The 17412-nt window shown below is 39.4% G+C and overlaps 1 protein-coding gene across 1 annotated transcript in view; it reads right to left on the bottom strand.

Annotated features, from left to right (window-relative positions):
• LOC135470843 (trissin receptor-like) overlaps positions 1 to 7017 on the bottom strand; it is a 70795-nt gene extending 63778 nt beyond the window's left edge. Inside the window, exon 1 of the mRNA XM_064749890.1 lies at positions 6954 to 7017. Within this exon, the coding sequence (XP_064605960.1) occupies positions 6954 to 7017 (64 nt within the window). The remainder of the gene's footprint in view (positions 1 to 6953) is intronic.
• Between the last annotated feature and the right edge of the window lie 10395 nt (positions 7018 to 17412).

Here is a 17412-nt window from a genome sequence, read left to right as displayed (position 1 = left end):
AGTACGGTTCTCAACATAAAGCAATGGAAGGTAAGGCCATAAGTAAGTACCGTTCTCAACATAAGGCAATGGAAGGTAAGGCCATAAATTAACACTGTTATATCTTGCCAGGTTATATCTTAATAGTGGATAGGAAAAAGACCCTGCTCCACCCCCACCACACTCCCACATCCCACAACACCCCACCCCACCCCACCTCCGCCTTCAAATAACTCGTTGGCCTGATGTCAGTCTTAACAACGATTGGATTTGCCTCATGGGCGCGTTTTCCAGAATGAGAGCTCTTTGAATTTATCAACTTACGGATCTACATGTGTCTGCTTAAGGACACTCGTTCGCCGTACAACCGAAATTACTATGAAAGTGACGTTTAAGTCAAATCAATAAAACAAAGCGATCTTACAGCTATTATCCGTACACATATAAGCTTAATGATTATTTTCTGAATTAGTATAAGGACATTAAAACTTACCAGCTTCTTTTTAAATATACTGTATCCTACTATTACCGATCAGAATGTTGTAATGAAAAAGTGAAAAAGAATATATAGGACGATGACTTCTACATCCACTGAGTATACATCAATTGAGTCTACATCCACTGAGTCTACATCAATTGAGTCTACATTCACTGAGTCTACATCAATTGAGTCTACATCCACTGAGTCTACACCCAGCGATGTCGCTGTGGACGCCGATTAAATCTTGTGGTATACCACGTACGTGTATTTAAATTTAACATATGGGAAAATCATCATAATAACGAAGCCAAAAAAGGTAATTAATTGAAGACTGAGTGCAGGCTTATCATCAGGTATGCCACTGATTAAACAACTAGCCATACAGAGTTAAAGCTGTTGTGGCCTTGGATAACAATACTGACACTGTCAGATATAATCTGATTTAAATAACGAATACGAAGATGGCCGCTGAATTGAAGGCTGATAATGGAGTGTAACAATGGATTCGGATTACAACGTTGCTTCACACATGATAGTAATTACTATAACGGGGCATGTCTGGAAAGTATATCCCCATTGTCATTAAGAAGATTCTTTAGATTGTGATGAGAGTCAGAGAGTTTTTTATTATACTAACTCCTTGGTAAAAGTATTAAAGATATACAAGCTGTATAAGTCGACTTATAGCCATGCAACAGGAAGATGCAGAATGGTCAAGTTGTAGGGCTACTAGTGCTGATTTGATGCACAGATTCTGCAGATCTTACTGGTTTGCTCTATGGACGTTAATTCATTTTCATGTATTATCCAATATTTATTTATTCATCTGTGTAATAATATGTTTGTTTGTTTGTTTTTTATTTTAACATCATAGTGACGAATTTTTACCACGGCGATCAGGTTTATGAGTCGGCAAAGCGCGATGCTCGGATAAAATCAACGCCCTGCTCCACGTAACTGAAAAAACTCCTGACTCAAAAACAAAACTGAACTAGCGAGAGTTGGATTCGAACCTGCGGACTTAGTGATCGGGAGACGATCGACCGCTACGCGAATAACACCTAAGTTGACTGAGCCATTAAATACTCCTCTATTAAAAACCTATTTGCCTAGTGTTCTTCGCGTTCGCCATATGCTCATCTTTCTAGAGAAAAACATTTCATTTGTTTTTTGAAAATAGGTTACAGTAGTGCGAAAGCATAGTGAATTATCTAGTGAGTAATGTCTACATCATTTCGCAAAAATTAAGCACCATCTGAGTCTATAATAGTATTCAATGTGCATTTGTGTTAGCGAAGATGATAAAATTGTGCCTGCATTCCACTGCACGTAATACCATGTAAATTAAATATAGTATACAAGTTGTTATTAAAAAAATGTATAACATGTCATCACTGACCTATATAACACATACATGATTTAATGTCATATTACAGGTTCAAAACATGTTGAATCGTGCTGACTCCCTCTAAAACCGCAAGTAAATGAAAAAGAAATATTTTGAGAGTTTTGTCTTATACCTTTTCTGTTTTCTGTGTGCGTGTTGTTTGCTATTTACAGATACTAATTTTTGTCATAAAAATCTTGTATTCTAACGATCTGAACCTCTTTTAATGATATTTTAACGATGAACGATTTTAAAAAATGGTTAGACTTCAGTTCGGTTTCTTAACTTTGTGGAAATTTTATTATTATCATTTATTCATTTAATAGAAGTTTTAGGCCGTGGTGAAGCATGTTCCACTCACATAACGGCTGTACATCCACAGTGCAATTCATATTAACACGTTTATTGTATTTATGTATTTTATTTTTGTTTTATATTTACTTATTTTTTTTGTTGGGGTTTATAAACATCGTAAAGGCCTACTCGAAAATATCTTGCTTATATGACTGTGGTCTGGTTTCTGGGTAGGGGTACCTGACCCTTAACTCGCCAGTTATACCTAATAAACCTTCTTGTTCGATATGGTTTCTTGAGGCTCAAGTACGCAATCAAATACCCTTATATTGAAACAAGAAGGACGGACATCTCACTCAAGGACTGCTATACACTGCGGCATGCATCCACATCTGAGTTTAGAAAAAAAAATATTCGATGAACCCTTCTGAGAGCATCTAAAACTAAACATGTCAGCTCGCCGCATATACCGGACAAGTCGTTTTCTAGATGTCTCTTCCATCACAAGTCTAGCAGCCTGTGTGCCAAAAGCGTTCGACAAAGCACGTATAACCTCTAAGGTAATATTAAAGATTTTGGGTTAAAAATCAGTATTCGTCAATCAAATAAAATTTCTGTGCCTCTAGTTTCCTTGAATAGCTTAAGTTCATGCCTTTCAGAAAATCCCATCCAATCAATTCCATACCTGTATACTATATTTATAGTGCTAAAATGTTAAAAACAAAAATTAAAAGCGACCCTCGTTAAAAATTTTACGAGTTTTATTACCGATTTTGAAATTTATCACGTGCACTCTTGTCAAAGCAATCATTTGGGCTATTCTAAAATACCAGCAAACATTCGACTGGGTTTGTGTTGATCGATCTTTTCCAAATATTTCCGGTGTAGTCTCTCTAAACCATTTTTTTTACTGCATTGGCTTACAGTTTGTTTTCCACCATTTGAACCTGGAAATCAATGCTTTTTATACGTGGGAAAGCTCCTCAGTTACTTGTCTAAAGGCTGATGTTTTTTTCCACCCACGAAACTAATTGCCATCGTACAAGTAAAGTATGCTTCAGTGTCTCGCTAAATCAATCTCCATCTGTAGCACAAGCGTCATCGTCAGCTTCTCCTGAAATATACTTGATTTTGTTACGATCGCGGAAAAAAAAATCAAATATTGTCTTTTTCCTAATAATCACTTCAGCCGATTCGACAAGTGAAACAAAATTCTCGAAGTCTAAGACAAACGTTCGCCGTGTAAACATTTTCCTCTCCTCTTTCGGATTATAATTCTTTTATTGTACAACGAGAAATTTATGACATGAGTAAATGCATGTCTAAAAGTTAATTGCAGTCATATATGAAAACATCGTTTTATGATTCACTGGTCCGCCGTAGTCTGACAACGTATCTTCACTTTCAACGATTTTTTTTTAACTTTCTTTCTAAAGAATTTCACTGGTTTAATGTAACATTATTTCATTATAAATCTTTACCCACTTGTACTTTTAAGTTGATTCCAAGTCTCAACCCCAAGCAAGAGTCCACAAGTAACTTGGATTATTGAACGGCCGATGGAACAGGCAATGGCCGAGTGGTCAGTCTGATCGCTTTTCATTACCTGAATCATGCGTAGTCCGTGATTAAACAAGAAACCTTACAAAGGTAATTTGTAGATTCCCCCGTTCTCACTGTTCTTAGGGCCTTGATGACGCTAAGAGGTCGACAATGCTCGGATGAACATTGTGCAGTTTCCTGTGAGCGTATAGCTGTACGACACATGTAGGGAATTTAGTCAATAACTTACCAAAGGTGAATGGTTTTTGCGGGGCCTCCAATTCTTTCCAACCATGAGACTGAACACCATTGTATAGGCCTATATATAGGTGCAATATTAATGAGTATGGAGTAGAACAACAATCAAATAAATTAATGCATAAATAGAATTTGCAAGTGAGGTATACGTGTTGCCAACACATATACATGCTTAGTACTTACTGTAGTCAGGAAAAAATTGGAGAATGTATTGAATACATATCGATGATTAAATTTTGAGGTAAAGATTGGCAGAAGTAAACTGTCGGTGACATCAACCTACATAGCGATACGTCCTTCCTTTTATAAGAACTGACTGCTGTGCTTGGTTTTAGCCTATGAACTGATTACTGCGCCTAATCTATATAATGTGATTGCTGCCCTTGGTTCTTATGAACGGATTTCTGTGCTTGGTTCTTATGGACGGATTTCTGTGCTTGGTTCTTATGAACGGATTTCTGTGCTTGGTTCTTATGAACGGATTCCTGTGCTTGGTTTATATGGACTGATTGTTGTACTTGTAAACATATAAACCTCCATCCTGTCACAAAAAAGTCGATAGATGGATTCAGCCTCATGACGACCATTGCTTGTTTGGTCACTAGTGGACTCGAGCGGACTCGCAACTATTTATCTGCCATTGTCCTTCATATGTGAACCAGAACATGTATAAAATAACCTGTACGTGTACATAAGCCAAACAATACAAGGGAGGTAATTTTGATAGACTGACTGGTACAGTTTGCCAGACTGTTAGTGGCCTCCCCTTGTGCATACCACTCAACAGGATCGGTGAAAACCCGTTTGCTTTACAATCAGGCGACATTGGCTGGATGAACGAATTGACTGATTGATCGATTGATTGATTAAGATCTCATAGTGCATAGACAGACGGTTTAAGGTGGCACGTTGAGACTACAACATCTAACATGGTCATCCATGAGCGTGCATGTGCCAATCATCCAGGCTAAATCGAGGTACTACAATAAGTAAAGTGTAACACCATATATGCCGAGCTAATAGGCTTGTAGGCTACTGGGTAGATGGACATCTTGGTGAGATTGTTCACAGGTTTGGTGGTGTGAACTGTCAAGACAATAATATTATGCTGGTTGGGGTTCTTTTTTTTTTTTTGGCGCGGGGGGGGGGGGGGGGGGCGGATTTGTAGACCACAAAAAATCGTGAAACATTTTTAACATACTGTATAGATCAAGAAAAATCAGAAAACATAAAACAAGCGCTATTTCGCAATAGCTATGACATCCCACAAAATGTCCTTGTTACCTTGCACTCAGGACGCCCGTATAAGTGGATAACATTTTAAAAGCCAGCCAGATGTCAAAAATTTTACCCATGTTATAAGATAGCTAGAATGCTAATTTAACCTACCGAATGACCCGCCAGTGTGGTGACTGGCGATTTTACATCTACATGGCAGGTGATTGCATTCAAATAATGCTTTTTCACTTCAAAGTTGATATAATTCATGTTGATGTTGGGTAAGGCAGCTAGTGGCGTAGGTAAATGGAAGCTGTTTCAGACACCTGTCAAAATTAGAGAGCTGGAAACTTTTTGCTCTTTACTGTGGCCCTTTTGCCGTTCAAATTGGAAATAACAGGGTATACAGTAAGACAGTAAGTCTTCACTGAAACTCTTTATGTAGATGGATAATTGAAAGTTAGGTTCACCTAAAGAAGGGCACTGGGGTCTTTCAAGTTTATGGGGTAACTTTCATCATGTTTTTTTTTTTGTTTGTTTGTTTGTTTGTTTTTTGTTGTGTTTTTTTTTAGTCACTATATGATTTATTTGTTTAAAGATCATTTTAAAGAGCGTCTGTCTCCACTTCGTGTGAACTTTATTTGTTCATTTGGTATGGGTTCATCGCAGTGTTCAAGAATGTGAGGGATAATCCCCCGGCCTTCGACAAATACCTCGCAAACTTTCCTATGTATGACACACTCACAGATCAGTCCTCGTACTGCTGGGTTTCAGGAATATGTTGAGTTTATTGGCGCTGAACGCCGCACTCGAGAATATCTCGCTCATTTGACGACAGTTAGGGTTTATGGCGAAATACACAGGACTAAACCTTCGAAGAAAATGTGCCTATCGCACGTCACCAAGCAGGTCACATTTACACAGATCCTGATTACCAACAAATCGTCCTTACATTGACCACGTTTTGTACCTCTGGGTGCAATATTAAGAGCAGAATATCATAATAAACAAGTTAGCTCCCAGTTCGATATTCAGCTTTGAATATCCAACCAGGAAACGGGAGCTGTGAGCTAAGTTCACATCTGAACGTCGAACCAGGAACTAGGAACTCAGGGCTAACTTCACTGACATGAAGTGTTGGGAGAGTCACGGAGAATAACTGTTTCTAGTGTGTCGGATCGACGGTAAGCCACATTTACCGCATCTTCACCCGCGCATTTAGTTTTCCCTAGAGTAAATCGATGTCCACCGAGTGGTTCCCGAACCAAAAACGATCCACGACAACCGCATAAATTCACCAAAGGAAATACATTTTCAGACGCTACATCCACTGGTGCCGTAAGCCGTCTGTCACCATTTTGATCACTTGCGAGAACGAACGAGGCTGAAGCGATTGGCGCCTTCTGACAACGGGGGGAGTGAACCAGCCAAATGGACGACTAGACTCGCCTAGTGTTACTATAATGATTGCAATAGGTATTATGTCCCTTTAATAATCTTTTTTCTTTCTTTGTGAATTTGTGCGACCGTCATGATTCGTTCTTGATTCGGCGAGAATCAGTAGAGGTTAGTTGATTATGGGGACCACTCGGCTGACATCGATTTACGCTAGTTAAGATTTCATGCGCGTGTGAAGAGTAAATGAGCGAGTACTTGGGGTTTAACGTCGTACTTAACAATTTTTCAGTCATATGACGACGAAGGAATCCTTAGAGTGCGTGTAATGTGCCTCCTTGTTGCAGGACGGATTTCCACCGCTCTTTTATCTAGTGCTGCTTCACTGAGACGACTTACCGAAGGCAAGTAAGCTGCCATTGTACTGATACAGCTCAATCAGTCGTTGCACTATCACCTTCATTCTGAACCCCAGTCGATGAAGTTACAGCTTCCACCTTTAAGATCTTAGGTGTGACTCGACCCAGAATTGACCCTGGATCTACCGCTCCCTACACGGACCGCATGTGAAGATGCGGTAAATGTGACTCGATCGGACACATTAGAAGCAGTTATTCCGCGTAGCTCGACCCACACGAAATCCATACAGAGAGTTATATTCAGCAACAATATAGCTTCTTACCTCACGTTTATCCCTGCCCCCGTATTAAGTAAAAGTTTAAATTATCCTAATGAGACATAGGCCTACCTCTAAATGAACTAAAACTGCGTCCATGACTAAGTTGCTAATTTTCCACATTCTGGGAGTTCTTTCGATTTAAGAAAAGTGTTTTGAGGTTTGTTTGGAAGGTAATGTCATATTGTAATGGGAAAATATCAATTTTAGCGCCAGAGGTAATATCTTATGACATTTTTTTGCCTCTAAAAATGCTCTTTTGTGGTCAGATTTTTAGGTCATTTCGGGTAAATTCTAAAACCTTATCTCCTCTTCCTTTGTCAAACGTACATTTGAAACACGGCATGATGTAGATGTTCTCTTTCCAACAGTCTTGCATAAGGCCTATGCACTTGTACTGAGGTTCCCTACAAAATAAAGCGACGAGCTCTAGAAATACCTACATTCTTCTCATTATATCTGCACATCTAGACACTAATTGACTAGAATTCCCATGTACATTTTAAAATTTGTATCTTACGATGGTCAGTAACCACTTCGTTGGCATAATTATTCGAAGTCAGGGGACCCGACTTTAAAAAGGGTACTTGTTGCTGCCCCGTTTGGTGCTCAACCTCACTGAGAGGTTAGAGCAAAGAAACAGGACCGGTTGGCCCGGTTCAGACTAATGTGTCTGGGTGAGGTGTCTGGGTGGGGTGTCTGGGTGGGGGTGTCGTCGGCATGATACAAGCCTTATGAAAACCGCAGTGAAATTATGACATCAAAGTCCACTGACAATGCTTCGGTCAGCACGAAGGCAGTAGCACAGATCATGTAAATTTAACTCTGGTCGCTACAGGTTACAGATGTGCCATTCGTGCAATAGGAAGCTTGCCTGGGCACTAGTTACATAATATGCGACACAGGCATCATGGTTTATTAATACACTATAAATTTATGAGCTATTATTTTTCACCCAGTTAAAGATATTACATTTTTGTCGGTTTTGAATAGATAGAACACATTTAAAACACATTTTGCCCAGGGTTACTGTATCCACCCTTTTGGCGCCAAGGTGACAAAATGCTAAGACTTCGCCTCCAGCGGTCACAGTTAATAGATGGTGGTGACGCTCGGATGATGTTTGTATATGCTGTTGAAGTGCTATCTGCGCGTGGTAGTATGGCATGCCATCATGGTTGTAACTCCTCGTCTGTTACGTAACCGCTTACCAGGTGCATAACCGTTATATCAAACACTTCAGACACAGGCGATAGCTTTTATATCAAGGATATGCTCACGCAGACAGAAAAGAGCAACACCAAAGATACGTGTTATGTTTGTTCGTTTATGTAGTTTTAACTTCATGCCCAACGCATTTCTGCGTGACAACAATCGTGTCTCTTTGTTTGTCTCGCAGCCTTTACTTTAATTCTGCTTCCCTACAAAACATGACGGTTTACTTAGACACCAGATCACCTATTTCCCTTTATACCGCGCGGCAAAACAGGAACTACTTACACACAGGCTTCCATACAACTCAACTTTAGGACTGAAAAAGGGTCCCACAATCTGGCGCGACGTGGACGTCTTTAAAAGCGGCCATCCCTTCAAGGCTGGGCTTACACAGGTGGGCATTTTCAGGACATGATGAAAATATTAAGCTTTTTAATGGTAAGACTGTGACCATGGGATTTACTACTGATTACATCATTGTGAAAGAGACACTGGGCCTAAATTTTAGTTTAAAATGCAGTACAAATAGTACATAGAAGCCAAATGGTTGTTCAAAACATTTGCTGTTTTGTTTTTGTTTTTTGTTTTTTTTGTTTTTTTTTTGGGGGGGGGGGTGTTGTTTTTTTCTGTTGTTTTTTTTTTGCGTGTGTGTGTGTGTGTTTTGAGGGCGTGTGTTTGTGTTTTCATTTATTTATTTATTTACTTTTTTGTTTTTTGTTGCTGTGGAATTTTCTCCCTCGGGATAATTTAAAAAGTTGTCTAATGAATCCATTTCATCTGAGACGCATTAAGTTAGGGGTAATCTTTAATAAACATAGTGAGCAGCAGTTCTAACACTTCATCAAGGCAAGTTAGCACTTCTAAGAACAGTTGTTGTCTATTAGCGGTGCAAAATTTAAGGTAACAAAATGTTGCAAAAATGTGTATACAGTTGATTATATCATATCAATTATATTATATCAACAATAATGTGGTAGTGCGCTTTTTAACAGAACTGTACACCTACAACTAAATATGTACTCAGGTTTACTAGAAATAGCGTTATACCATTTTATTTATACCAAACAAAGTGAATCACATAACGGCGGCTCAGAAGATCAGATGAAACTTCACACATATATGTATATCAGAATGTTCCACAAGACCAATGCATCTTGTTAATAGTAACTAAACAGTTGTAGTCCTACAGGGAAAGCCTTGATCATCCTGTCGGGTTGTCAACGCATACATCCTCTTGACGAAATCAACTGACAACATTCAAGCCAAATATATATATATATATATATATATATATATATATATATAAACCACATATTTCCTCTTTCTCTCTCTCTCTCTCTCTCTCTCTCTCTCTATATATATATATATATATATATATATATATATAAACCACAGATTTCCTCAAGGCTATACATTCCATTGATATCGTAGTTTTGCTATGTCATTCTCCCGAGTACTAAAAATAGAAAATCTCATCGATCTCGCGATACATATATTCTGGGCGTGCTCCCTGCAGTTAAACAGGTCAACTTTATTATCACTTCAAGGTGCATTTATATCATTACGGTACAGAAATAAATAAGAAATACCGTACAATGATGTTTTGACTGACTTGCAGATTACTTTTCTAGCTGGTCTAAGATGACATCGCCATTCTGTTGAGCTGTGCTAGCAAATACTGGCAAATGATAGCCTGGATCGATCTTGCGTGTGCAGCATTTGAGCGACTCTGGGCGCTATATGTCTACGTGCATACACACAAGGCACTTATTACCAGGTATACAAACATGTATACATTATGTAGTCTTTATACGAATGCATACATAGCGTAACAAGGACAGGTAGCAGCCATGCGTGTTCATACGACCGGCCCGGTTTACGGATCACTGGCTCAACGCGTTTTAAATATGAACACATCTGTGCGTTTGGAATCTACATAGAAAGGTGCTGAATCACGCTAGTGCCTCGAGCTACGATGACCCGGATGGTTGTAGATCAAGTTGACAAACTGATTGTTACAATCGTGTTACCGGCACGAACGTAATCTGGAGTTCCAGATAAACGTGGGGAAATTTATCTCCCTTCTGCTTTGGATGACTGCTATGGATGTACGCCAGCTAAATTTGGGCCAAATGCATGGCTGCATTAGGCGGGCATAGTTTATGCCAGGATGTCAGATCATAGTAACATACAGTACCACGACATAGTCTGATCTACCTGACGGAGGTCCCGCGCCTTCACACGGAAGTCTCAAACTGCCAGTATGCGGTATCGTCGTATATCACGGTGACTCGGGCCGACGATAGTTTCGTTATTAAGTATACAGAGTGGCCTACAGCTCACTGGTATTATATGCGTGTCTGGGGAGGATAGCTTAACCTTTTCATATCCGCAGCGTAAGTATCATTCACATATTATCTGTGATTCATTCTGTGAAAATCTTCAGACGAGTTGACCGATATTAGGTGTGTGTACGGTAATTCACCTGTTCAGTCTTACCGGCCTCAGTAGGCCAGTCACAAAGCACTACAAACTACGCTAGCTGTTTACATGGTTCCTAAGAATATCCATAAGCAGTTATTTGAGGGTTTGGCGTTCTTTATTGATCAGATTTAATCATTGTCGTATGTACAGCTCGACACATACACAATATTGCTGTGTTGCTATGCAAAGAGAGCTTGTCATACTTTCGCATTCATACGAGCATTCCATATCCCAGCTGTAGGCCTGTGATTGAATCGGAGGAAATGTAGGATCATTCGCATTAGTGTTTACCAAGATCACCAAGTATTCCATGCCGTTACGTGATAACCTTGGTTAAGGCTAAACCTGGACAGTAGCGTTAACGTATAGAGGCTTAGACAGTTAAGGGTTTAACCTCAGGATTAGAAGAACGATAACAGCTGTGAGAGCAAAACAGTAGTTGCATCACCTTTTGTTGTCATACTTCCTCAGTTACATGCGCTCAGGCGAAAACTATCAACATTTCATTGCAGAATTTTTGCACAAATTCTACTGGTCTGACATTCACCATGGACATGTAATAAAGTCACGGCGGAGTTGGCGTTTGAACGCAGTTCCAAGTTACTCTGTTTCAGCTAAATTTTGAGACACCTGGTCTGCTCATTTTAGGCAATATATATGTAATTCTGGCAGGAATATTGAGTTTCTTTTTTTTCACATGGTTAGACCATCTAATGAACAAAATACTCATATCTTTACTTTTCCAAAAGGGCGGTAAAACAATATAATATTCTACTTTCCGATCTAAAATTGCATACCCTGCAACATCGTTTGATAGACTTACATGTATGAAAATTAGAATGTTCCAGTAGAGCACGAATAGACTATTACAATAGAGCAAGAATAGACTGTTACAGTGTAGCAAGTTTAGACTGTTACAGTAGAGCAAGAATACACTGTTGCAGTAGGGCAAGAGTAGACTATTACAGAGGAGCAAGAATACATTGTTACAGTAGAGCAAAAATAGAATGTTACAGCAGAACGAGGATGGCGTGTTGCAGTAGAGCAAGAATAGAGTGTATAGCAGAGCACGAATAGACTGTTACAGTAGAGCTAAAGAAGAGCAAGAACAGACTGTTACAGGAAAGACAAATGTCTAGCACTGACAATTCTCACATCTGGCTGTATTGTGGCACAGGCTGATGAAGCGTGGCCAGAATATCTTGTAAGATGGAAGATAAAACTAGTTTAAAGCTAAGAAAACAGGAAAAAGTAGTTGAAAGACCTTTAAAATCTTTAAAGTCTACCTGAATACGTTATCAAGGAGTATTGGCTTCAGATGTTGATGCTGCGATTTTTAATTTCATACAGAATATAGTGCCATGCAGATAGGTATTGCAGGAAAAGAAGTTTAGAACTATAAACAAAAATAACATTATAGGCCTGTCTTTCATGCATTCATCTGTTTTTCATTTATTCAGCAAAAAGATTCAGGGTCTAAAATTTCATTTTGAAATGTTTCAAATGAAGAATGGGCCAGTAACCAAAAATAAGGCTTATATGTACCTGATGTTTACTTCGTTAATACTAAAATTACAGCACGCAGCCGGTGAAATGCGGCTTGACCTCAGTGTACCTTAGTTGGGGCTTTTATTTTCACTATCCATGCAAATGCTTAAATAGTACCAACTTACGCACACCGCCTAGTATCACGGCTTAACCTCAATTAGATGATACAAAAAAATCATGTTCTTTGCAATTTATTGGATGTCACTGAAGAAATCAGGCGTCTTATCAATTTAGGGTATTAATCTAGCTGTTCGTAGTGAATGGGGCAATATTTATAATGTAACATATTGTAGAGGAGTGTTTTGTTTTTATTCAACATGTAAGTTAATCAATATCCTGTACCTAGTGCACGTAAGCATGGATTGCTGTGATTTTCCTTTCGTCAATGTTCATAACAATATATATGACATATATGCTTAAGACTCATAGTCGTACGTACCTTCAGTAGTATTAATAATGAAGTCGAAGCATAATGATAATAATGTGATTCCGATCGAAAACATATGAAGCCTTTTACGTGGTGATGTCTTGACTTCATTATTATTAATATTTATGATGGCGTCTCTCTTCGGGTCATTCGACGTTGGTAAAACGCTTGGTAATTCCCACCACCGAAACAGCAGTAATATGATGTAGTCATGAATGGAGTAGTAGTTGATGACATCAAATCGCGTGTGAACGATTCGTGAATCCGAAGACATATGTACCGCTTCTGCGCCTTAGGGCTAGAGCGCTCACCCCTCGAAGTCGGGAGACCTGGGATCAAACCCGGGTCGGGTCATACCAAAGACTTGGTAAAAAATGGTAGTTATTGCTGCCTCGCTTGGCACTCAGCACTGGGAGGTTAAAGCACGGAAATAAGACTTGTTGGCCCGGTGTTAGTATAATGTGACTTGGTGGGGTGGTGTGTCTGGTGTCTTTGGTATGATGCTCCAGCTGCAGAAGCACTTTGGCGGTATGGACTTGCCCTGCCACAAGAAGACACGATAGATAAGTAAACACCAAATGGCTCCTCGTCGTCATATGAAATTGTTAATTTCCAAAGTCCCAAGTATACTTACATACCTATATACACACTGGTACTTCATGTGGGAGTGTATATCTCATTCAGATTTTGTCTGTGTCCTATCTAGCCATGTAATCAGCCACTCAATGCCAAATTGCCCAGATTAAAACGTTACACGACACGTTCATAACAAATCTTCTTCCAAAAATTCTAGAAAATTTCATCCGTGTTATCAACTTTTTTCTTGACGTGTAACACATTTGTTTTGTGTACATTCCATCCGTGTTATTAGTCAGCAGTTTTACAGAGCACATAACGCATTCATTATATACTTAGCACATTATCCGTGATTCGGTATTTTAAACTTACGACAGAGAAAGGATATCGTATATAGCGAGGTGGTTGCTTCTCAACGCAATGGTGCATACGTTCCGTTTTTTGGAAGGATGGTATAGGTGTCAAAATTTCACATTGGAAGACAAATTCACAACCATGCGTTTACTCACAATTTAAGAAACACATATTGCCATGTATAGAATGTATGTAGTCATGTTGATCTGCCCGATTTCCTTCCCCCTTAATGATGGCCTCCGTCGTATAAGTGAAACATTCTTGAGTTTGGCGTAAAACTCAGTCCAATCAAATAAATAAATATATTAGATATGTGACCTGTCGAGCACAATAAGACTGTTCACCTGCGGGTTCATAATGTTCAATGGTTAGGTGTTTTGACAAAGGTTAGTGTGTCGTGCTACCTCCTCCGGCCTGGCGCTTGGCCAAGCTCCGTTGACCATTATATACAGTTACACCATCAGGCATGTACAGCGCCGCTGTTTTGTTAACCAGCCACTTTTAGTGGGTGCGTGACCTGAAACTGCCCAATCACAAAATATTTGAAAAAAAACCATCATTAAATTATAGTCAATTATTTCGGTTTTTCATATCAACAATCGATATAGAACTAACCGCAAAAGAGATTCCTTAATAATCTATATTTATTTTGTTGCTTTTAACGTTTTAACGTGTTCTAACGTTTTTAAAAATTTGTGGCGTATATAACGGTGATGAAGTTTATACTTCATGAAGAAAACTTCTGCTTTATGTAGAAAAACCCGCTGTACACAATAGCCCTTCAACTGTATCTGACAAATACGCTTGAGTTAAAGCCCCCACCATGCTAGCGAGAGCTATATTCGAGCAGGCGACCTCTTTGGCCATGTACCGATCTCTACAGCTAGGCCAGTGAACACTTTTTTTAAATGCGCCAGCGAAACACCCCTTGATGATATAACCATAAGTACACCATACAAAATATAAATATCGAATGAGATGCATTATCATTTGATGTAGAACATGGTGGCCTTCATTTGTTAGATAACACCCATATTTACTTATTTATTTGAGTTTAACGCCGTACTCAAGAATATTTCACTTATTCAACATCGACCATGTAGCATTATGGTGGAAGAAAACCACCTGTGTACCTGCATATCTGAAGTGCAGTGACGCTCAGTGGTATTGGAATAATGTAATGGTGTTAATGGGAAAACACCTGGTTTGTGTTATAATATACACACATATATCCGGTTCTCGCGGCATATTTCCAGCATATTCCAATTAGCCTGCGTCAATAGGTATATACGCCTTTAAATCTCTGTACAGGCCCAGTTCCATTGTTCGTAAGGACCTAATAACTCCACAATACTGTCTGGAATGAAACGATTAAATGTCTTGGTATAGTCGAACAGAATAAGACTTATAAAACAAATAGTCTACTTCAGAATATATGACGTGTCACGTCTATTGTTGGTGTCTACTCGATCAGTGTTGCAAGATGTCTTGGTCTTTCTGTAGAGTTAAATGCCGGACTTTGGGGCAGCGATTTTGTCCCGGAGCACTTGTCAGACGAAACTCTCTGTCATTTAAATGCACCCCTACACGTTTAATCAAGGCTGTATATTTTGCCTGACATGTACTTCGAATATCAGTGATTTGACTATCAGTAATTTTAAATGAACAGTCGTATATGCAGTAAAAACCTGAAGACGTCGGGTATTGGCGACATACGCCACTTTGGTACATGCGACCGGCCTAACGTTATGACCACTTGAGAAACAGCCCCTTGATCAACAACCGCGTTCTTGTAGTTGTATATTGCCTAAGTATACAGACTGAAGTTTAGACGGTCCGCATTGATGTCCATATCTATGTCATGTATTAGCGTCACTATATATGTAACTAATGAAAGGAAGGAAACATATCCACCGTACTTGTCACAAGATCATATATTTGTGCCACCTTATATATTTCTAATGAAAGGAACTAAACATATCAGCTATTCTTGTTACATGACTATATATTTGTGTCACCTTGCATCTTCCTCATGAAAGGAAGAAAACAATCCCACTTTTCTTGTGGCAAAACATATATTTCTTAGAACAGCTTAACAGCGAGAGCGCTGGCATTACCAAGGGATAACCAAACTCCGTTAAGTTTAGTTTAAACCTTGCGTTAAGTTGTACAATTTATTATGCACTTGACAGAGGTTGTACCACATAGTCATGAATATTATACTGATACAACAATAGTGATATTTATAGTTGGAGGAAACCGCTGTGGGAACCGACCGAAGTTCGTCTAGTACATAAAGTTAAATAGATAAAGTAGATAAAGTTACTGACATAACGCCGATCCCCACAGTATCACACAAGCTTTCTTATCGGTGAGGATTTAGTGATGGACCACTCGACTCAAAGCCCCCTCAAAGCTACCTCCCACTAATGCAGTTGCTGTGAGTTCAAGTGCAGCTCATCTTAGCTTCCTCTCCAATCTTACATGGTGAGGGTTTCGAGCAACCCGTGGATGGTTTGGGTTTCCCTCAGCTTCTGCCCGGTTTCCTCCCACCATAATGCTGGCAACCGGCGTGTTAGTGATACATTCTCGAGTACGGCATAAAACACTAATCAAATAAATGAATAAATTAGTGATTGTCCTTCTTGCTTCGACCCAGAGCCCAGGATAATGCCAGTTAAAAAGCTATTCCAGTTTAAAAGTGTTTTGGGAGCCGCCGTGGCCGAGTGATTAGCGTGTTAACACAACATGATATCTCCAGACCCTCGGACCATTGCGCTCGTTGTGAGCTCAAGTCCAGTTCATCCTGGCCTCCTCTCTGGTTGTTCCTAAGGCATCCTTCGTATAATTGTAAAAATTCAGCCAAGATTTCCAGGGAAGCAGAATATCATAAAAGACTTACAGCACATAGAGTAAAACTAGAACAGCGACGACAGTGTGATAGCTGGCAAATGGTCACAAGTAACCTGTGAAACACAGCCTCTTGTTTGTTTAAATTCAGTCGGGGTATTATTCTAAATGTCTTTGTAAACGCATAAATAGTCGCAAAGTACACGCCCCCTAGCACATGGCTTAAGCAGAATTAGCTTTCAAAAAGGTGGTGATGTTAACTGCAATTTATTAGACATCCCTGGTCGGTGTTGTCATCACATTTAACATTCAACAACATTAAGATCATATCAAGGCACAGGCCTGCCTGTTTTAATATACCATTGTGTCATTTTATGCAAATTTGGATCGCACATGGACTTGGGCCCAGTTTTACAATTGTGTCGTACATGTACGATAATCGCACATATAGGACAATGGGTACGACAAATGTACTATAAAAAAAATGTCGTACGCCGCTTTGTGAAACTGGGCCCTGTTTATTCCACCAGTGACAGAAGATTGTTGTTGATGATTGTAGGTGAATTCGGGGCGCTGGTAGCTCTTGCAGCACATCAGTCTTCAGGATGTCCTCTCAGGGAAGTGGCGGAACAACGCGGTCTAATTCCCTCGGATCCAGGAGTGGCAGGTACGCCGAGGAAACTATGCACTTTGCTATTACCAAGCATTCAAAACAGATCTTAGACGTC

This window comes from Liolophura sinensis, chromosome 7 (assembly GCF_032854445.1).
Source record: "Liolophura sinensis isolate JHLJ2023 chromosome 7, CUHK_Ljap_v2, whole genome shotgun sequence".
Taxonomy (NCBI): Eukaryota; Metazoa; Mollusca; class Polyplacophora; order Chitonida; family Chitonidae; genus Liolophura; species Liolophura sinensis.
This window is presented reverse-complemented; position numbering and strand designations above follow the sequence as displayed.